General features: G+C 44.5%; 1 protein-coding gene across 1 annotated transcript; it reads left to right on the forward strand.

Moving 5' to 3' along the window:
* The first annotated feature begins 838 nt into the window (after positions 1–838).
* tmem102 (transmembrane protein 102) lies at positions 839–23,424 on the forward strand. The gene is made up of 6 exons (XM_047608898.1): positions 839–1,246; positions 2,693–2,907; positions 15,966–16,304; positions 18,828–19,021; positions 19,124–19,336; positions 19,433–23,424. Exons 2-6 carry the CDS (start codon positions 2,703–2,705, stop codon positions 20,030–20,032), a joined length of 1,551 nt encoding a protein of 516 aa, XP_047464854.1. The 5' UTR covers positions 839–1,246; positions 2,693–2,702; the 3' UTR covers positions 20,033–23,424.
* The last annotated feature ends 251 nt before the right edge of the window (positions 23,425–23,675 follow it).

Below are 23,675 nucleotides of genomic sequence, written 5' to 3' on the forward strand. Positions count from 1 at the left end.
TTAATAATAGAAAATGAATACACACCGCTGACCTTATAGCCACTCCGCATTTTAATGACATCTACGTACATGTTTAAAGAATATATATATGTTTAATCTATTTGTACTGTTTTATACTGTGCTATTCACCGGAGTTACACTATTTTATTTATCAATGTTTTTTTTTCTCTTGTTTTCTTTGCTGACTAACTCCCTTAGATAATTTCTTTTAAACTTTTTTACTTTTTTTTTGACTGACACATGTAGAACTGGGCACTAAAATTCCTATTGTACCCAGGTTGTATGTGCACAAAATAGTCCTTGAATCTTGAATTTACGTGAATAAATAAATGTGCATATATATATATATATATATATATGTATATTATATATATATATATATATATATATATATATATATATATAATAAAAAACAAATATGAAGCAAATATGAGGACAAATATGAAGCAATAGAGTAAGAAATACAGGTAAATAAACACAGAAGCGAGTGAAAACAGAAAAAAAAGGTTCGAGTAAACATATAATTCCCTTATTTTTATTTCATTTTTTAATTATGTCAATCTTGGTGCTCATCCTCACCCGAAAAAAACTGTTCCAACCCAAACCATTACACAAAGCCAAGACAGAACGACGGCTACTAATAGCATTAGTAATCCCCCGTGATTATTTCTACATGTGATCATATGAGGATTTAGCGTTAAACAACAGCTCGGTGCATGCAAACTCCTCGTGTCATTAACCCTTAAGACTCTAAATCTCCAGTTTCCTGCCCCCCCCCACCCCCTTGTGCCCAGCTGCACCAAACAGGAGACGTGTTTTGACGCGCCCGTGCGTCAAAACACAAGGCTTGCGCTTCCCCTTTACTCCCACTGAACCACGGCTCTGCCTTGATCTTCTTTTCCTGGGACGCGCAATTTTAATCATCAAACCTGACCTCACAAATCCGTTTGTATTTTTTATTTATTTATTTTTCCCCTGTGCAGTGTGAGTCGAGCCCCACACACACACACACACACACACACACACACCGCGTTAATCCCTGGATCCTCTGAGCAGGACGGACCGTGGTTTTTTGGGACGGTGTTGCCAGGGGGAAGACGGCGGCGGCCGGGACCTGTTGGAAATGACAGCTGAGGAGGGCGGATTGAAGGATCTGCGCTCGGATCGCGAAAACAGTGAACGCAGAAGATAGCGAAGAGTCTCTGCCTTCGCCTCGCCACGTAGAGAGAGAGAAAAGAAAAAAAGGGTGTGTGCCATTTCGCGATGTTTGACAGCTTTAGCCGGGTAGCTAATCATTTCTCTGGGATCACACTCGGAAGCTAGGAGACATCCGAGCTGTGGGTGCATGCCTCCCCCCCTCCTCACCTCCTCTCTCCCTCTTGAGTGTCTATAGATTTTAGTGTGTGTCTCCGCGTGGGGCTCCCCACTCGTCTCCTCCGTCAGTTTGCATGCTAATTTGATAAAGCTAGTTGGCTAATAACAGAAATTAGCCACCTTTAGTGTGTGTGTGTGGTCGAGGCACCGTAGCCGCTGCGAGTTGATGTGGTGCGCGCTTATAAGCGGACGTAGGAGCCACGCGGTATATATATATATATATCGGGTGCACCCCGTGCTAGTGCACTGCCTTATTCGCGAACTATTTTAATTAGCCCGAGTTAAGTGTCACCGGCTAATTCCACCGGCTAATAGCTTAGCGGCTACGTCGAAGCTAACTCGCTAATTGAGCCGGTTCGGTGGAGCAGACAGAGGCCATGTTGACATTCCTCTCCACTCTGCTTTGTTTACACTGCAACTTTTTTTTTCTTTTTTTTTTTTTGACTTGCATCTTTAATTGCACTGATTTTTGCCTTAACATTTAACAAACATCCCTTTATTATGTTGTGCGTTTATAACGACGTAACGCGACGCCCTTTTCACTTTACGGCAAACCTTTATTTTTGTTTTGTATTGACAAAGTCGCAGTAAAAGTAAAACAATGCAAAAAAATAGTTACGATACTAATAGAAATGGAACAAATATACAAACAAACGAAAAGGCTCGAGTTTTAAAAAGTTCAGGGAATATTATATTTTTCACACAAACTTCTTTTTTTTGGTTTAAACTTTTTTTTACAACATTTTCTAACTAGAACAACAGTCTGGCTTTAAAAATAATAATAATTATCGGAAGGTTGATTATTTTGTCTCGCCCCGCTGTGCAAACTATTGCGTCTGCACTTTAACCTGTTGACTGCGCCCTAATCACACCCCTGGTTCTCGTGCTCGGAATAAAATTTTCTCTGTCGTGTCAGAAATAAAAGTATTCTTTAAAAAAAAACGCTAGTTTGAAGCTGGCTGAGAAACTGAGCGTCATTTTTGTCGCCTTTTCTGCTGTGAAACGTTATTTCCCGGAGTTACGTGAACGGCTCATGAGTCACCGTGGGGAAAACAAAGGCGGCGTTGTACAAAAAAAAATAAAAAAATAAGCCTCAGCAACACTTTCTGAACTTTCTAAACAGATCAACCGGAGCCCGTGTTTATTTCCAGGGTGCTGAATAGTCACGTCGGGAGCCACTGCTTATTATCCACCCCTCAGTCCCTCAGGGGAGCCGTTTGGTGCGACAGCGGGCGATCCGTTTTCCTTCTGCAGCCACTTAACGTATAGGCCCTGAATTCACGTCCCGTTTCCTCTCCTCCTCCTCCTCGCCGCGCAGGGTTGCGGAGATGGACTCTCTGATGAGCGCGGTGACGTCGCCGCGCTCCCCGGCCCCCGCCAAGAAGCTGTCGGAGGTGGACTTCCGCTCGGGGGCCACGCTGGAGCAGCTGTCCGCGCAGGTGTCCGAGCTGGTGGTGCTGGAGCAGGGCGAGTTCGGGGACCAGACGGCGCTGGAGGTCCACACGGCCAAGGACTTCATCTTCAACATGCTCGGTGAATATGCGCTTTTCAATTCGCACGTCGCGCCCCGGGGTTCGGGTGTGGATGTGGACGTTCACTTGTGGCGTGTGGAAACAGTGTGTCGTTGGCGGTGCTAGTGTGGATCATCCCACAGATACTGGATCAGTTTGGGATCTAGTGAATTCGGAGGCCAGGTCGACACCTCGTGCTGTTATTCATGTTTTGATGTGTGCGTCAGGCTGCATCCTGCTACCATCAAGGAGTGTCATTGCTATGAGGTGGGGGTGTCTGGCCTGGTCTAGGTGGGTGCTACATGTCTAAGCAACATCTAAATGAATGAAAACGTCTCCCGGCAGAACACCGAATCGTCAAAACATCATTTTTATTCAGTCGGCGGTCATAATGTTATGCCTGATCGGTGTACGTGTGTTCGCGCCTGGTATTAACAAAAAATGCTTCTCCACATGTGTCGCCAGCTGTTTCCAAAGATCAGATGACAGTTTTTTTTTTCGCACCGTGTCCAAATGTGACGTGCGATCAGACCTCAAACGTGTCTCGGGCGCGTTCACACCTGTAGTCGGGACGCGCGTTTCACACCAGGTGTGAACGGGGAGTCGAACGGAGCGATAGTTTGGTGTTTGTGGCTGTATAATGTGGAAAATCTGAGTTTTTTATTCATCTATTAAAGTCTCTCGGTTACTTTTTTCTAAAAATACCTGATATTAGTGCTGATCGTCCGCGTACAAATATGCACATACCTCAAAATGTTTACAACATTTCACTAAATCATAACTGAAGCAGGTCTTTATGCTCCTTTTACAAATCAGCTGCCGTGGCTTTTGTCCTCCCACCTGTTCTGTCCTGTTGTGTATTTACACTGTGACCGGGGGAATGAGCAGCCTTTTTCCAGGAACGCCCTGCTCCGCTCTCTCTCACACACGCTATTAGACACATTGTCACCTGGACGGCGTCCAGCAAAATCACAGTATGATCTGTTGGCTTCCCGCGCACTAAGCCACGCTGGCACCCGCGCTGCATTTTATGTGATTAAAGGCTCTTCCGTACTGACGCTGCCATGCATCTGCCCGTCGTGCTGTTTGGTCGTTTTGCAGGGAGGTTGGGGAGGAACTTTGCAGTGGCTTTTATTTGTTTATCATTTCAAACATAGAACGTTTCTCGCACCTTGTCTCGTTAGAAATCTCTCTCCCTGGTTTCGTGGGATTTATGTCGCAACGGGATTAGTCCACATGTGAGGGAGATTCAACTGGGGCCAGAAAGCCGGAAGCTAGAAAGTATGATGCCGGACAGAAGCTGTGCCATATGCAAGATGTGATAAGTTGTGGTGAAATATTGTTGAATTACTGTAAATCTGAACATCTGGGCTCAAGGCTCGGGCCCTAGAATTCTTTGTTTTTGGTTAAATTGAGGGAGAGGGAGGAATATCAGCTCAGAAAAAAACGGCAGCATCGGCCACTGCTGAAGTGGGGAAAAAAAAAATCAGTATCAGTTATCGGCCCTAAAAAGAATCCGTATCGGTCGATCTCTATTTAAAGTGTCGCTCTGCTTTTGAGATTTAATTGAAGCCACGAGGACGAACGCGCGACATAAAAACAATTAACGGCGCTGAACTAATCTGTCCTGAAACGATGAACCCGGTGCAGCACGTTCAGCTAAAACCTTTTGACAGGCGCATTATCACTTGGCCGTTATAATTAGCAGCAGCGCATTTAAAGCACGTTTCTCGTGCAGATCGGTTTCACGGCGACGGCATCGCCGCGCGCCGCTGAAGGGGGGGTGGGTTAAGTGAGACACGGGGTCTGATTTGTCAGATGAGTGAGGAGTGAAGTGTGTTTGTTTTTCCAATAGGTGGCACTCTCCTCCCTCCCTGCTGTCCTGTCACCCTCCTCCTGTCATGTCACTCTCGGTCTGTCCCGGCAAACGAGGCGCGTTGGGCCCGTCTCGTGAAAGTTTTAGGCCGTTTCTTTTCTTTTTTTTTCAACTCGGATACATATTTTTCTATTCCATTTTTTATTTATTTATTTATCTATTTATTTTCTTTTACAATGTTGTAAATGCTTCCTCTCTGTCAGTCTATAGAGAGCCACCGTGTTCGTCGGCGTCCCAGAATATCAACCCCGGCTCCGCTCTTCCTGTGAAATCTGCTGCTATTGCCGGGTTTGACAGACGTCTCCTCCTAGTTTCGGCGCTTCGCTCCTGCTCCGCTTTAGTCTTCTCACCCAGCTGAAATAGCTCCATCAAACAGGCCGCCTTCACCCAGGGAGAAATGGCATGAATCAAAAACGGAAATCCAGGCCTGTTTCTGTCATTTTATTGTGTCGCCACATACAGGCAGATATTCTTTTTTTTTTTTTTTTACACCCCCCCCTCCCTCCTCTTTGTTTGGATTTCTGACACAAATCCCTCTTCTTTCCTCTTTGCTCCCGCTCTCATGGTAGCTTCTATTATTTTCCCCCCTTTCTGTTTCTTTTTCCTGCATAATCACCAACGGTTTGCTGGTATTTTCGTTCCTCCTAAACCGCCCGCTGCGACGGCCCCAACGGTGCGGAACGCAAAAAATAATAAAAAAAAATAAGTTTTGCGCTTTCAACAGTTGATGTTGGGTTCTAGGAATGTAAAGTAAAGTGCGGTAGGCGCATTAGCGGCCCCTGCGGAGGATGAAAAGGCAAATACCGTCCTCTTGATGGAGAGGCCTGTTACAGAGCGCCGGTCCGCTGTTACAGTCTGCTGCTGCTCAGGTGTGGGCGTGTGCATGGATGCTCTACACAGGTGTTTTTATTTATTTATTTATTTTATTTTTTGCCAGGCTTTTATAAAGTTTGGGCTGCAGAAAGGATCCCCGCCGGGCTTTGCTCGCTGTCAGGGAAACGGGTGGAGAAAAGAGATTAAGCTCGCACCCAGCGATTTTCTTTACAGCCTTGACAGATCCAAGAAGAGGCTCTTATTAACCCCGCATTTGAGTAAACACCGTGGTTCGCCTTCAGGCACGGGGACCACTGTACAAACCTTTTGAAAAACCAAAAGTTATGATGAATGCGGGAATAGGTCTGACGCTGGGCTCAGACGCACCGCAACGGCGTCGGCGACTTTTCAGTAGTTTGTCAGCCGGCTGGAGAGGCTTAAGTTCAGGGTTCATCTTCCTCCCGACACCTGAGTGTTTCATGTTGAGATTTTGAAGAAAATGGACAAAGAATTCATCACAAGGACTGATAGGTGCAAACTTTTACTTTCCAGTTCCTACAGTCAGCCTCCCTCTGTTTGGCGCCATTTTTCACACTTAGACCCCTTGACTGTCGACATTAGGGCTTGAACGAAGATAAGTGACGGGAGTTAAGTTAAGACAGCAGAGGGTGAGGTGCGCCTGAGTTACTTCCTCCCAAGTCGTGAAGTTAACCGTGATCTGTGAGGAAAGATGCGTTTTATTATTATCTCCAAGTAAATGGTTCCTAACACAAAAGTATGGAGGAACATGGTCAGGCTCAAGACGACTATAAATCAGTGGTTAAAAGCTGCGCAATTTCTCAAACAGGCCCGTTGAATACTCAGTTTGTCAACTTCACTGCTGTGCTGTGACGCTTTAAGCATCGACTAGTCACTGATCATGTGACACTAACGACAGGGACGCCTCCTAGAAGACGGACGAGGAGTCCAGCAGCGAACTAGCAGCGGTTCATCAAGTGTGTGGAAATACTTGGCTAAAGATGAAGCCCATTGTACCGTGACACGTCACTCCTGAAATACAACTATGATGCACACACTCATCTGAAAAGGCTTCTGCTAACGCTAACAGAGGAGCGGCTCAAATCCTCTCGACATCAGTCAAGTAACGGCAGAGAGAATGAGGCTGCACATCACCAGTTTACCCAGTCTAACCAGTTAGGTGGCAGTAATGCACCTTCGAGCTTGTTCCCAGTCAAACCAACAGACGAAGAAGACTTTTTTGCCGTTAGCAAAAAAACGAAGCGGAAAGCTAATTCATTGCAGAAGAGAAAATATTTGTTCTTCATTCAGAATATGAGGTAAGGTAGTGTTGTATGTTAACAGTTGTCCTAATGCAGTTTCGGGAGGTTTAAGAGCCGACTGTAAACAGCTCGCGTTACAAAATAGTTTAGAGAGGATTCAGGCCGTCGCGTTGATTTGCAAGTGCTGCATGTCCCTTGAATTTGACGACTCGCAGAGCGTGATATGTGCTTCCTTTTCAGCTAAATGTGAGTCTAAACAGACATTTCTTCTCTTTTTGAAGCCGGTGCATTTGCCTATCTCTGGTTCTCCTATTTCACAGTCGGGGAGCTGCATCCAAACATGTCAGTCAGAGTGGAACATCACTTTTTTTATTTTTTATTTCCCCCACTGTGACTTTTAATATTTTCTGTATTTGTCTCGCAACTATATTTCTCCCCCCCAAACTTAACTTTCCAGCCTTTTTAAGGCTTCAAAAAACTTGTACATGATGTGTGATGCATCTCTTATTTTTGAGAAGGGGGAAAAAAAAAAAAATCTCCCTTGGTTTGATTTTAACCATCACAATAACAAGTTTATCCCACTGGGAAAGCGGCTCACTCGCCCAGACTGGCTGAATCAGTGCAGTGACGGGCCTCGCTACAGTCTGTTAATGCTGCCGGGCTTCTGTGTGACTGATTCTCAGCTGGATACTGTTTCCACTGCTGGGACTTTGTGGCTTATTGGGAGGCCGGGCTCCGATGCTTCAAGCCCACCTCTGGTTTTCATGGCTGGCTCGGACCGGCGGGCCCTCGACGGCTGCTCTGCCTGACTAATTCTCCGTTAATGCCATTTTGGATTCGAGGGGCCCGTCTTCATTTGGCAGCCGGGCAAGAATTGTGGCGCTGCAGACACAGAAGATGAGTGAAATATTTGTATTTGATTAGATGGGCTTTGTTTCTGTTCAGTTTTCATTAGCTTAGACGCACCAGTGCCAAAAAGCACAGATGAGCATCCACTTGACTGCCATAAATGATGGTCATTGTTGTTCACTGACACCTTTTTTTTTTTTTTTCCCCTTTTGTTTTTTTGGCACGCCGCGCCGTTTAAATCTTAATTGCTGGAAAGCTGGCACGTCAGGGAAAATGACTGCAGAACGCAATTTCGTTGATGCTCATTCAGTTCACAACCTCGGCTAACGACCGAGCGCCGTTTAAAACACAGCGAACGCAGCCGTCGACATTGCACGTCTTTCATGGCGCCTAATTTAATGCGGCTTGTTTTATGTGTCACGTTAAATGAGAAGTGTTTTGACATTGCGTGGCGTAATGTGCCATCCTGCTGACTGTAATAACCGCGGCTGACATTGTATGTGTTTTTCTCCTTTCATAATCACACTTAAGGCAAAAGAAGGAGGACTAATTTGGTCTATCGTCTTTCTGAGCCGGGTGCAGCTGTCTGAGTTAGCTAGCATTTTTGCATTAACCGCACGTTGGCTCGTCACACACCTCCCTCAAGGGTTCACGCTTTGTGGTAATCCTTAAACTTATTGTGTTGTAATTCATGTGAAATTTAGTTCAGATCTCCGGATCAGACACACTGACCTCATCTTTTTTCTGCACCCACTCAACCAGAGACTGTAAGACCAGGGGGCCACACTTCCACGGATCAAAACTGAATCCAAAACAAAAGTGACAAAAATTGCACTTCCTAAAATGGGTTCTCCTCATAGGCCTCTGTGTTAAAATGCCCAACTTTACAGCAGACATGAACATGCTAACAGCCTGGTACAAGGTTGTGGTCTCTATTGACGTCACCGCAAGCGATGTCTCCATGGTTACGCCCAAAAGTGACAGTTGAGAATTGAGATTAGCAGCATTAGCTTGAATCACAGGCTTTAATGGCGTCTAAATTATAAAATTAATTTAAAAAAAATGTGAAGAGCTGTTGTGCGATTGACAGAACCAACAGATTTGTCAAATTTATCATTACTGAAATTAACTAAAACTAACCTAAACCAACTGAAACTGAGGCTGATCCAGCTTTTCTAAATCCACACTAGTTTGTCGAGTCCAACTGTCCTTAATTTGATCTGATAATCCACATTTTTCCCGGTGTCGCTGTATTTACTGATACATGTCACTGTGTTTTTGCCACTCAGGGGCGTGGCCCAAGGTGGCAGTGGCGTCAGAGCATACGCTCTATAGCTAATATCACAATTCATGACAACCAAAAGAGGTTTGAAGTTTTGTATGATGCAAGGATTAAAACTGTGTTAATGCTTAGTTACACATAACTCGTTTTATGGAGATTGGAAAACAACTTTTAGGTGCATTATCGCTACCATCTGGACTGGGATGTGAAGATTTAGCATCAATAAAGGGAATCAATGAGCATGAAAGCTAATGATATCAGTGAATGGAACCATTTGGAACTGATTCTTTATTATTGATGCCCATCTCTCGTGGTTGCCCTCATTGGTTGCCTGCCATCTGTTTAGGCCTTCGCCCACCTGACCACCACGTTTTTGTTGATTTTTTTTAGCTGGGAGCTAAGCGTAATTTATAGTCCCACAGCACGTTGAAGCCAGACCCTACGCTGTAACTTGACGTGCACCTGCGATTGATCCGAAAATGCATTTCATGCCCAAGATGGCGGCGGCTGGAGCCGGTCCACTGAGCTTCCCGTGGCATCCATCTTTATATACAGTCTTTCTCTACATACTTGGAACCTTGAATATGGTTCAAGGAGTCAGTTTAGTTGTAGCTTGATTTTATTTTATGTTTTAATTTGTTTTAAATTGTAAAATCTCCGTTTTAGAGTCAGTCTTGAGTGTGTGTTTAACAAAGACCCATTTGTATGAAGTGATGAGCAAGTTATCTAGTTCTTTTGCTCTCAGATTGCTTATAACGTTTGCACACTGAGGACCAGAGCAAATATAGAGCAGATGAGTTAATTACTTTCATTAGTAGTTAATGTGAGACTTAATTGGCCTTTGTGGAGGATTTGTCGCCTTTCCTCTTTAGGCAGGATATTACAAGTCACTGTACGCTTTAGGTGGTTTCTCAAAAAAAAAAAAAAAAAAAAAGGGCCTGCTGCCCTAAAATGAAAAACTGCAGCGAGGCTTTTTTTCTTTCAGTGATAATTGCCTGTCATTTAGCGGGACATGGCACCGCGGTGTAACCGGCATCAAAGCCGAAACGAGGAGCGCGAAGACACCGACAGCTCCTCGCATCCCCTCTCTCTGCAGGTGATTTACCAGCATGTCTGTCATCACTCTCAGCCCCGTTTCTTCTATTAACCGCATTCACTCGCTGTCACACACACACCGACACACACACACACACACACACACACACACACACCTGGCTCAGTGATCTGAGACATCCCCAACAATCAGATTGAACTGGACGAACTCCAATCCTCCTCTTCTAAAAGCCCCTATTTTGGAGCTCATCTTTCTGCTTTGATATGAATTCATAAACAGCACGGCGGCTGAATGGCTCACCTTTCAGCGGCGGGGGTTGTCTGGGATTAATCATGCTATTAGCGCGCGAGGTGAGGCTGCGAGAAGTGCCGATAACATCCGGTTGAGACTATATTAGTCTGACCTCATTTGTAAAAAAAAAAAAAAAAAAAAAAATTTGAATTTTTTTCATTTTGGGGCGAGGCTGCTTTAAGATAAATTTTAATGCAGCACTCTGCTGCTGTATTAAAGTTTTATTGTCTAAAATAACACAAAGGTCACATAGAGGTAAGAGATACACACCAACCACTGCACAGAGATGCTGTGAAATAGGCACTCGGAGAACCTCACTAGGTAATCGCTCCGAAGCATCTACAGTTTGAGATGATGATTCTGAAATGACGTCTGGAAAAACAGCGGAAAAGGTTTTTCAAACCAGGATTGGAGGGAGGGAGGGTGGAGGGGAGACGTCTAGACAACTGAGCAGAGATTTAATGAGAACACAGTCGGTCTGAGGGCATGCAGGGGCCTGACATGTAGCTGGGGGAGTTTTACCGTTCTTACGAAAGCTCGAATGCAAACATGCAACAGACATTGACGACATTAAAGGGAGTTGCCACTGCATGAGAGTTATGGCGACTTGTTTACTTCCTGTACGTCTCTCTATTTGTCTGTAGTTGTGGGTTTTAAATCTCTATGTAACTGATATGATTATAGTCTTCTGCTCCTACACTTGTAAATCTTTAGTGTAAAACCAGCCTTAATTCATAACCGAAACTTGGAGACCCTCGATTTAGATAGGCTGTTTAACATGTAGGTCCATACGATAGAGTCTATGGTATCAAACTCATTTTAGTAAAGGGGCCACACTCACACACTTCGATCTCTCGGGGGCCAGACCAGTAACACAATAGCTTATTAACTTGTAAATAATGACAACTCCTTTACTTTAATGTAAAGAAATACAAGTACATGTAATGAACAACTGTAAATTTCTTATGAAGTGCAAGGTGCAAGTGCAATTTCTTATTTTATTGAATATTTTCAGCTGTTATCTTCAGTGTCATTTTTGCAAATTCATCCCACGGGGGCAGATTGGAACCTCTGGCGGGCCAGTTTTGGCCCCCGGGCCTTATGTTTGACACCCCTGCCATAGACAGTTTAAATAAAGATGGTGGAACAGCTCCTCTAAAGTGAAGTCAAAGCAAGTAGAGCTCCCCCTGGTGACTGGCTGCAGTATAGGTCTTATGTTCCATCATGTTAGTGGATGGGACTTGGATCAAACTAAAACACAAAAATACAATCATTTTTTTCCTTTCATTCATTTCAGGTAGTTAATATAACACTGATGCGTAGTGAAGTTTAGTTTTAGTTAGTTATTTGACATTATAGAAACAGGATGTGACATCATGCTCACTACAAGTTGCCATGCCAACCACACCATGAAGCAGTCATAAAGGACCTAGAGGCTGACAGTTAGAAATAATAATAATAATAATAATAAAATAAGTACGGTGTATATACAAGGTCCTATAACAGATGACAATGAAAAAAATGAGCTCTGGTAAAAGTAATCACTGTATGGATTTTGAAACAATAATAAATTAATACTTTTTTCATGATATTTATCTTGTGTTCAGAGGACTGACTTCACTGTTGACTATTGAATTGAAATGTCCAAAACACTTCTCTTGCCAAGAGGAAGTATCCATGCATACATTTATAAAATAAAGAGGTGATTTAATTCATACCAGAGTTTACTGTTAGTCTCCCAAGAAAACATTTATCTATGAAATTGGAAATACTCAGTGGCAGCCAGGTAGGTTTTTTCCTATTACCACACACTCACACTGTTGAAGAACCCAGTAACCATTATATACAGTCATTTCACAGACATAGAATTGAGTCTAGTTTAGAAATAGCACTTAGCGAAAAAACTTGCTGTTAATGGAAATCTTCATTCAGAGACATCTCTTATAGGATTAGTTTTAATCCGTAGCTGTGAAACCAGCCTAGACTGACTCCATTCCAGCTCTATTTTCAGCACGCGTGTGTCTATATGCCCGGGTGTGTTCATGTGTGCGCGCACGCTCCTCTCCAGCAGATGCTCAGTAAATAAAGTGTGCGACCGTCGCTTTGAGAGTTGGGATTAAAAAGTAGATTGTCTTCTTTAGAACAACCTCAGACTTCCCGCAGCCACTGTGGAGACTGAAGAGGCCTCGCTAATTGATACAGTTCTCCCTCCGCGCTCTCCACTCTAACTCAAACCGCAGAGATAAGATTCTCTTTATTCTCCTTTTTCATCACTTTTTTTCCTCCTGCTCGCCTATTTGACCCAATTTATCAGTGGCAGATAAAAAAACCCAAACAAATCGGAGGCTTCAAAATTCGCTGCCTTTTGGCTGTCGTCTGATCCGCTCCTCTCCCCGACACCGTCGCTTCCCCTTTATTCTCCGCTTTGATCTGCCCGTCCACCATTTGTGCCCATTTCTCCATCTTTCCAGTCAAACAGATTTCAAGTTCTGATAAGAAATCAGTCGTACTTTATTGCATGCACTAATACTTACCTCAAATATAGGAGAGATGAGTTAAATATGATGGGTTTTATCCTCAAAAACAAAAACATTTTCCACAGGTTCAGCTCTTTACTTTACATTTAGGATGCAACTGTTATATTTCCTAACCCCGACTGTACATTCACTAACTTCAAACAGCACATCAGATTATATATTTTTGACAGCTTGTAACTCGAGGGATCCCATCACATCAAGTCTTGGTGAACTGAGGTTATTCTAACCTTTTTAAGTAAAGAGAACAAACTCCAGGTTATTATCGACCTGAACTGCCAGGTAATATCAGAAGGCTTAGTACTGACTTTATAAAAAGTCAAATTAAAACGGGCACTAAGTCCTTATAGAGGTAGACTAAATGTAGAGTTAAGGGGTTATTCAAATTGGCCCATAATGTAATTAGTTTGGGCACATTCTGGTTCGTCCAACAAAACAATTTGTCATAATTTTTCCAAAATGAATTTGGTACATTTGGGAAGTTATTTCATTCTTAAACCATAACAATCTACCTTAAGGTTACTCAACTCCTATGAGCCCTCATATAATGATAGAATTCACCCTGGACCACTTAAGGACAGTCACAGACTTAGCCCCTTCACAGTGCTTCGGGACTTAACTGTCTCGGATCACTGCAGTGTAGCAGGGTTTCTTTAAAAAAATCTCTCTTTTTCTTGCTTCATTCAACCTTTCCTTAAATATCTGCCAGTCTCCCTGTTCCTGCTTTTGGCAAATCACCAACATAGTATGATGCTGACACCTCCATGCTTCGCCATGTGGATACTAGACATGCTCGCTGCCAAGTTCAGTCTTATCATACTAGAGAATCTAACTCAGGGCTAAGACAGAGAGACGGACAATCAACTTAACACAGTACAGCTGATTAAAAACCATCAATGAACCTGACCAGCAAGTCTTTGGATGATGGGGCCCCAGAACCTTCTCGCTGCAAGGCATCGGCGCTAGACGCCATACCGCTTTGTCGCCCATCAATCGGTGCTTTCATGGGTGCTTTGCCACGTTTTTACCACCGATGTGAACACAGAGTCCCAGACAGAGGGAGGCTATTGGGTGTAGATTGATGGAAAATGCACATAGTGTGCATCAGCCTTAAGCGAGGTCACGCAAGTTCAAGCCTTCAAACCCGTATGAATCCACGAACTGTCAAGCTCAGTTTGAGCATTGTGTTATAATAATAGCTCAGGTACAGAAAGGTACTCTTTTAGGGCTAAAGCTGGTTTTTACTTATCGTGATTTACAGCCCAGAAGACCGCTTTTGACAGAGTTATCCACTTAAAACTAGTAACACTTTCATGGAGCGAAACAGCCCATTCATATTTAATGCCGGCGTTAGCCGGAACTCCTGCAGGTGTCCTGGGAGGGAGGGAGGAAGGGAGGGATGGGGGAAATCTGAAGAGCCACAGGAACAATGCCGTCTCTGGATGAAGTCCGGCGGGAGCTCCTGTCGTACGAGAGGAATGAGCTGCTGTAGTCTAGTCAGGAAGCGAAGGGCTTCCCGGAGAGAGAGAGAGAGAGATGAGCTAATTCTGCTGAGATATGCGAAGGCACCGAAAGATGAGCCGTCACAAACTTCCCACTCCCCTTCCTCTCATCAAATGCTTATCTCCGCGGCGGCGGCGGCGTCAAACGAGGCGCTCTCTTTGTACTCCTTTACTACCAAATGAAAGCACCAGAGAGATCCTCGTCAGCACATTTGATTTTGACTTAAGTCGGATGCTGATTTTCAGTCTCCAGATGCCACCCCTTTTTTTTTTTTTTTTATTTATAATTCATCAAACTTCCTTACCTTTTTATTTAAAGTGGCAAACAATGGGTGGAGATGCTGCTGCTGCTGCGTAGGGATATACTGGTTTTAATTTATCATTCTCTTGACCTGAGGATCGTGTTGGACCAAAACAATGAACCGCCATAAATCAAATAGTGTTTATCACTATCACACACACACATGCCTCTACATGGAAAGATCACATGGCATCCTCCCAGCAAGGTTACGTGCCCATGTAACGGGATGAGAGGGATCATGTTAGCAGCTTTGTGCCCCCAGCCGTGGCCTTCCCGGCTTGGTCTGATGCCCCCGTTTCAGCTTTCTGCCGCCGCTTAACTGCCCTGGGGCGAGAGGAGGGGGAGGGGGGGGGATAAACTCTCATACTTTCACAATCTCTCCCGTGCGAAAGCTTCTGAAATGTCCGCGATTCTCACTTTTGACCTTTAGGAGCTGGGGAGTTGGCGCAGGTTTGACAGCAGGGGCAGGATCAAGCCTTTTCTCAGTCACGCTTCTAAGCCGGCAAAACATAATTTACTCGACTCCAGGGCTGCGAATACACACAACACGGGCGAAGTATCTATAAAAGGATTTGGAGGTTCTGGTTTCTTCCCGAAATAAACTGTTCAGATAGGAGATGGAGGGATGCGGTTTAGGACTCTGGGATGTGGCGGCGCATCTTTCGGCTTCCTTACGGCCTGAGCTCAGCAGTTCATTAAACAAACCACAAAAACGTGGCCCGAGTCGTATTCATGAAGTAATTTCTTTCTGTTTGGTGCCTGTGAATCTTTAAAGAGGAGCGTTGCCTCTGCCTAGTCATGCTATAGGTCCCTTGTGTTGTGTACAGGCTGTATTTAAACTACATTAAGGGCTTGGATGAGCACATACGTAGCCTCTGAAATTATCATTAGTGTGTAGCGCTGTGGGTGCCGCGAGTGTGTGTGTGTGTGTGGGCTTGTTAATTTCACACTCTCTTGTGTCAATATTACTGCGGCTCAGGCTCATAAATATATGCAGCACCTCTCAAATAAATTAAGCCAGAAACTGACTGACTGGCAAAAGAAAAACAGCAGGTCGGCAAGTGTTTTTTTTTTTTTCCTCCCAGAGCCGGTGCACATACTCTTGAGCTTGTCTGTGCATCTGAATATGAAATTCATTTTAATGTGCACACACTGCTGTGAATGAGGCTGAACTCCTTTCTGCCTATTGCTCCTTACATCAGTTCTGCTGACGGAGACGCACCGACTTATATGCAAATGTCTCCTAACGTGGAAGTTGCTGAACACGAGTCTCTTTTTTTCACTTTATCTCCGTCCAGGCTTGGTCCAGAAGGTCGACCAGCGCCTCCCGGTGGCCAACGAGTACCTGCTGCTTTCAGGCGGCGCCCGCGAAGGCGTGCTGGACCTCAACCCGGAGGATCTGGGCGACTACGCCAAAGGGGCCGACTTCGACCTGGATTTCACCCTGCTGGTGCCCGCCCTGAAGCTCCACGACCGCAACCAGCCCGTCACCCTGGACATGAGGCACTCGCCGCCCTGCCACTCGTGGCTCAGCCTTCGCCTCTGCGACTCCAACGTCCTGTCCCGCTGGAACATCTGCTGCCAGGAGGAGAACGGCCTTCCCGCTGAAGAAGAGGAGGAGGAAGAGGGGGAGATGAGTGAGTAGAACAAGTAGCGCAACCGCAGGAAAGACGGGGGAAGAACATACAATATGGTGATCAGTAGGTCCTGACCGATATGGACTTTTTGGGGCCGATGCCGATTCTGATATTAGGGCATAAACAATTCCGATAACGGATATATCAGCCGATTCATTTTTTACATTTTTCAATTTAAAAAACGATGAAATACCTGCTTTTGATGGCTTAAATATAGTTCTAAACATTTGTTAGAAAGATGTAAATTATAGACACTATAAGTTAAAAACAATGCGTGCGCTGCAGAAATAAATATAGCCCACACTGGTTTTTGCACGGCGGCGATGCATTATACTAATTTGCTCCTTATCTGATCTGGTAGCATGCAACTGCCTGAGTATATGAGTACATATAGCATAATATTACTTTGAGATACTGTAACCTTATGGTTAGTTCATTGTGCCATTGCTGACTTGGTTAAAGTCTTTAGCAAAGTAATATTTAAGCTAGCTATCCTAACGTTACCCTAACTTTAGCCATTACTGACTCGGTTAAAGGTAATATTTAAGCTAGTTATTCTAACTTTAGCCATTACTAACTCGGTTTAAGGTAATATTTAAGCTAGTTCTACTTACCTAACTTTAGCCATTACTAACTCGGTCTAAGGTAATATTTAAGCTAGTTATCCTAGCGTTACCCTAATTTTAGCCATTACTGACTCGGTTAAAGGTAATTTTTAAGCTAGTTATTCTAACTTTAGCCATTACTGACTCGGTTTAAGGTAATATTTAAGCTAGTTATCCTAGCGTTACCCTAATTTTAGCCATTACTGACTCGGTTAAAGGTAATATTTAAGCTAGTTATCCTAGCGTTACCCTAACTTTAGCCATTACTGACTCGGTTTAAGGTAATATTTAAGCTAGTTATCCTAGCGTTATTCTAACTTTAGCCATTACTGACTCGGTTAAAGGTAATTTTTAAGCTAGTTATCCTAGCGTTATTCTAACTTTAGCCATTACTGACTGGGTTAGAGTGTTTAGCAAGGGTAATATTTAAGCTATTATCCTAACTTTAGCTTGTTAACATATCAGTTAAGCATGACAGACACAAGGAGGCACGTCATGGGAATTGGGAAACTTGTTGAGTTATTGTTTATTTCACAAACTACTTATAAACTTGCCATTGAGGCAAGTAGATGCGCTGCTGGCTCATCGGTAGTACTTCACTCTGCCGTGGGCTGTGACTGTGGAGCGTGACATGAAAGGAGTCGCAACATCCTCTACTTGATACGTAACACACTCATTCCTAAGAAAAACTACCTTCATTTTATTTGTGAAAAATAAGTGTAAACATCAGCGCCAACATTTGACCGTTTTTACTGATTATTTTCTAATTGCTATGATTTATCGGTCAGACCCTAGAAATGACAAAGAGGAAAAGTTGGACAAAGTAGGGACAGAAAGTAGAGCTGCAGTGATACTAAGGAAAGCAATTTATGGATTGAACCGTGGATGGGTGAGCAAGAATGTACAATTGAGCGGTGAGGAGTGGAATAAACAACAGTGAAGTTGCCGTGTCGATGCAGAGAGGAAGCAACGGGAGCCAGTTGAATTTCGTTCATGTTTCACTCAGATAATTTCATGTAAAACGAAGTAAACACTGAAACATTCATGAGAATAAAGTAACAATCCAAAGTTTTCCATGTTACGCGGCTGTTTTCCAGATTAAGTCGCGGCATCGATCTGCGCGATGCTCATCTCACTCAGCTCCCAAGATGCCTGTGGTTTAACACTTCGCTCTGGATGTTACATTATGGAGCCGTTTAGTCAGGCTGGAATTTATCATTGTAGCTTCACTATTTCTTAATTTGTCCTTTAATTTATTTTAATAATTGTTCTTTGCACATTTTAATTTTTTTTTTATACTTTAATAACTTTTTTCTGCTTCTTTTTACTTTTTCCTATCTATACACTGCACCACTTTCTATCAACCATCCAGGTTCAGTATTCCTTATCAGAACCACACTCTTTTCATATAAATGAGACAAATGAAATTTTTAAGCTGCTTCAGACAGAGCCTGTCGTCTCTATCAGCCAGAAGCACGATCTGCTGTAAAAAAAAAAAAAAAAAAAAAAAAAAAGCAGCGGTATGCATCATTTCCACATGTTCTTAATGGAAATCCACAGCATAAGACTCAGCATTGATCCATTATCAATACTTCATGGTGTCTTGAAAATCGCCGGGAGGATTATTTTTCCAGCCTCCGCTTCATTTTTCATATTTCACCCAGTTATTTTCTCACTAAAACTCTTAATAAAGCGGTTGAAGCAAACAAAGAATGGAGGGAAATGCGCGGCCCCAAAACAGTGAAGTAATCTATTAAACACATTAATAGAGGGATCTTTAATGGAGGGGTACATTACTCAAAAACACTCACGAGATTTGGGAACTTTCGGGATAAGGATGCACAACGTGCAATATAATAAAAAATGAATGAGTGATCAGATTAGTCTGTGTCCTCCCTCTGTCCCCCCCCCCGCTCAGGTAAAGGCTCTATCCCCTCCCTGGGCTCCCCTCAGTCTCTGGACGGCTGCTATTTCTCCCCCTCCCTGGTGACCGACTGGTTCTGGGGTGTCGTGAGCGAGGCGGTGGAGGAGCTGAGGCGCAGCCCCCAGAGAGGCATCCCCACCCCGGAGAGGCTGGAGAGGAACGGACCCCTCACTACCATCATCCTCCAGGTACACGTGTCTACAATCAGCGCAAAGCATTTTTTATCCAGTAAATCCATGATGAGGGAGGAGCGGTGTTGTAACGTCCCCCCGCCCTCTTCCTCCCTGCAGGCAGGCTCCAGCCGGGTGCTGTACGACCTGCTGCCCGTGGTGTCGTTCCGCGGCTGGCCCGCCGTGGCCCAAGGCTGGCTGACCGCCAACCACTTCTGGGACGGCAAAATCACGGAGGAGGAGGCCATATCCGGCTTCTACCTGCTGCCCTGCTGCTCCCCTCTGGGCGGTCGGCCCGACAGGGAGTGGAGGCTGGCGTTCTCCCGCAGCGAGGTGGGTTGCGGCCGTTCGGTCTAGTTTCACAGCTCCTTCCTTTTTCTCCCGGATGTGATCATTAATGCTTCTTGCGTTTTGCCTCGCGGGGTTCAGGTCCAGCTGAAGAAGTGCATCCCCTTCCCCATGGCGCAGGCCTTCCAAGCGGCCAAGGCGGTGCTGTCTCGCGTCCTGGCCCGTCCCCGCACGGGCCTCAGCCTCTACCACCTGCGCACCCTCCTCTTCTGGGCCTGCGACCGCCTTCCCAACGCCTACCTGTCCTGCCACGACGCCGACACCCCCGGCCGCCTCCTCCTGGGCCTCCTGGACGACCTGGCCCATTGCATCCTGGGTAAAAACTGTCCCAACTACTTCCTGCCCCAGTGCAACATGCTGGAGCACCTGACCGACAGCCAGGCGCTGCTGGTGGCCAGGAAGCTGGCCCACGTGCGCTCGGACCCCAGCGAGCACCTCCGGGCGGCCCTGGACCAGGCCCAGCAGGCGGGCCAGCTGAAGAAGGAGCTCGCGGGCGGCACCAACGGACACGGCTCCCCCGGGCACCAGCCGGCCAACGGCATCATCTCGCCGTCGGAGGACAAGCTGGCGCAGCGGCTGCAGCAGCTGGTCACGGAGAACCCCGGGAAATCGATATCGGTCTTCCTCAACCCGGACGACGTCACCAGGCCGCACTTTCGCATCGACGACAAGTTCTACTGATCCGGGTGATGTCTGCTGGCGTTTTAGCCGGCGGGCGCGGTCTAAAGATAATAAAAAAAAAAAAAAAAACGTTCCGAGATCTCAGATCAGAGGGAGGCTGAAAAGGCAGGCGGGCGGTTTTTCCTTTCAGAAACGCCGCGGGACGTCGACGTTCACACGCAGCCTCCCGTCGTACGTCCTGAGGCTGAACGAGAACAATGCGACGAAGCCTTCGCCGCTTGACTGACACTTTAAAACCAAAAAAAAAGAAAAAACGAAAACGCGTTTTTTTTTCCCCCCCGACGCCGACAACTGACGTCCGATTCGTCGCGGGCGCGATGTCGCCGAGCTGTTGCCACGGAGACGGCCCTCTCCTAACGAGCTGGCCTTAAGGAGACTTAATCAGCTGGTGCTGCGAGGACGAGGAGAGGATCCACTGGAGATGAACTCGGCGTGTCCGTGTGTGTGTGTGTGTGCACATGTTGGCCTAAGGGTTTTAACACATTACTCAGACTTCTGAGGGGAGAAACGCTTCGTGATTGCTGCGTTTCTCCCCCCTGTTTTATTTCAGATCAGAGCTGGCGATGGATAAATTAGTAAGGAAAAACAAGGTATGGCTGATGTAACTGAATGTAATCTTGTGAGGAGAACTGCCGAGTCTTTGAACAAAGAGTTTCTCTATCAGCTCCATTTTAGCCCCTTTTTTTAATCCTCGCGCCTCAGTTTATGGCGTATGTCTCGCTCTTCTTTCTTTTTTTAATATTTCTCAGGTGTGCCCAACCTTTTTTTCTTTTTTTTTTTTTTGATGTGTGCGATTCCTTTGTAAGGTCTTTACCGACATTTCACGTCACTCACATTTCACGGGGTAGAGGAATGTACCAAAGAGCTTTGTTTGGAGCCATTTTGCTAAGAGTGTGTTTTACGTGACGTGTCCCGCCTCGACGTCTCACTTCGGGTCCGACTCAATGATTCAGCTGAATGTCACAGAATGTCAGTTTTGCCTTTTGTCCTTCGGAAAAAACTCGGTCACACCAGTTCAGGAGTTGATTTGCACAAATCTACGATGTCGGGTTCAACTTTGTGAAGCCTCGCGACGCGTGATTTCATTTAACCTCGTCCTTTTTGGAACAGATTCATGCAACACGCTTCCAAACGGTTCTGAAACGAGAGTCAATAGCACACCAAAAACCTATGTTTTTCCCTTCTTTAATAAAACACTTTATTGGGTAAAATTATGCACAGTTAGCTAGAATAGACCAGCGATGCAACCGTGGTCAATTAATTGATTATCTAATTGACAGAAAATTAGCAGCACTTGATTATTGCAGCTTTTATCAAACTAAAACACACTTTATTGACTGATTTTTATTATTTAAACTACAGTAATTCTATTTAGTCTTCTTTGGTTACATATAACAAGCTATTTATATAATTTTTTACTATTCTTTTAAAGGGTCAGATATCAAATATTTCACCACTGTCACCAAACAAAGCAAAATAAAATGTGACCCACTCATTAAAATCATATAAAACATCCAGTGTTTACAGCGCCGGGACACAGGCGACCGTTTGGTTCCTCTGAAGTGTAAAAGAACACACCTGCAGTTCACACTTACTGCCACAGGTGTCGCCAAAGACAACAAAACAAGGTCCTTTAATACTATGAGTGGATTCATTCTGCTGTACCGGTTTCTGGTGTGACTGGACATTTACGTTGGAAAAAAAGGTTGCGATTAAACAGGACAGGAACAAAATATTTAAAGAAACATAAAATAAAATTGATAAGAAGACAGTTTTATTCCTGGTACTGTAAACCGATGAAAGTATTGTTACAGCAGACCGTTTTCTACGCTGTTACCCTGAACAAGAGATTTAGTAAAGATGGATTTTTGGTCTATATTGTACCGTAGCAAGGTACTGTAAAAAAATAAAATAAAATTAAAAAAAATTCCCCCACAAAGGACCCAGAACATGTCGCACATCTTGTTGCACATCGTGTGAGCACATTTATTCACTTACGGTTGGAGAAACCCAGTGTTTCTCATTCGATTTTTTAAATTTATTTATTTCTTTTCCTGACACTGCTTCCGACTTGACTGATTCTGATAATTGTCCCCCGTCTCCTCTGCTTGGTTGGTCTTTTTTAATGAGCTTCATGTGGGTGCTTCGCTATGTGTGTGTGTGTGTGTGGTTGTGTGTTCGCTGAGAGACGAACCGCTCAGCGGGATGCAGACAGACGCCCAGATGCTGCCCACTGAATTATCCCCTCAGTGGGCGAGTGTTAGTCACTGTGCTTTATCGAGTCATCCACACGGGGGGATGTGGGGATAGATGGAGGACGGAGGGAGACGTGTCCTCTTATGGTCTTCTCAAAACTTGTCACCACTCCTATGTTAGCATTTAGCGGTTAGCATGCTGCTGCAGAGCCACATTTCTCGTGTCGGTTGTCTGGGTCACTTTCAGATTTCATGTGCTGACTACTGAATGATTTTTTTTAAATTATTACTATTATTATTACTACGTCTGACTGGTTGTGCGACGTCTGTGTGAACCTGAGGGAAAGAAAAAAAACAAAGTGTGGAATGTCAAAGCAGCGATTGTGAGAGGATTGTGTGTTTACAGCACCCGATTATCGTTACCCGAACTCTACTGAGATTTAAATATAGTTTTATTTATTAGAACACAGAGTTAATGTAAAGGTAATCCTCTCTCGTTGCCCTCTTTTTTTTTTTTTTTGAGGTTTGAAATGTCTCACTTTGTACCTTAACGGGCCTAGATCGAGGTTACTAGACACAGGAAACAGTTTTTTCCCCCGAATTGTACACATGAATTTATTTTTTCAGTTTCTTGATATGCAAACAAGCCCCTCCCTCTCCCCCAGTATGGAAAGGCCTGTCTTTTACAACTCCTGCTCTAATTGTACATCAACGTAGATTTACTTTCACTATCTACTCTCCAGGGGTTTGCATGAAGCACAGGTGACACCTGAAACATCTACGCTCTGTTTAAAACCGTTTCCGTTTTTCTTTTCGATTCTGAAACTTATTTTTTTTGTTTTTGTTTTTGTGGATAACTAGCTGACCTAAATGCGATGAATGTATCCACCACATCATCTCCTCTAATCTGCTCCCTGCTTGGGACACGAATCGAATCTGTTATCTCACCAGATGTGTTCGGCTCCTGAGGCGCCGAGCAGATAAACATCTGTACCCAATCACTCCGCAAGTTTGACAAATTGAATTTCATATCTCTTCTATTACTTGAGTTCTTCCTACTTTATTATTTTTTTTAAATTAAATAACAAGTGCGAATTATTTTCTGACTGATTTGCTGTATTTATTACTGTTTATTTCCTGCCGTTTATATTGATCAAGCTCTTTAGCATGAATAAAATCACCACATTTGAAATCTTATTCCGTGGAAATCCTTGTGATTTTACTTTCCTTTGAGGTATTTGCCCTGTGGAGGATCGTGTTTGCAGACTTAAAGGAGAGGTGAGAGGAGGGGGGAGGGTTGATTAGAGCTGCAACACGTCTGTCGGCCAACAGAGGGCGCTACAGGACAGGGTTTGTTACATTGACTCCTTCTCTGCCGTGAAGCCAGAGGCTGATGTTGTACACAGAAACACATGCTGTCCTTGTCAGTATGGATTTTCTTTTACTGT

The sequence above is a fragment of the Mugil cephalus genome, chromosome 1 (genome assembly GCF_022458985.1).
Source record: "Mugil cephalus isolate CIBA_MC_2020 chromosome 1, CIBA_Mcephalus_1.1, whole genome shotgun sequence".
Classification (NCBI taxonomy): Eukaryota; Metazoa; Chordata; class Actinopteri; order Mugiliformes; family Mugilidae; genus Mugil; species Mugil cephalus.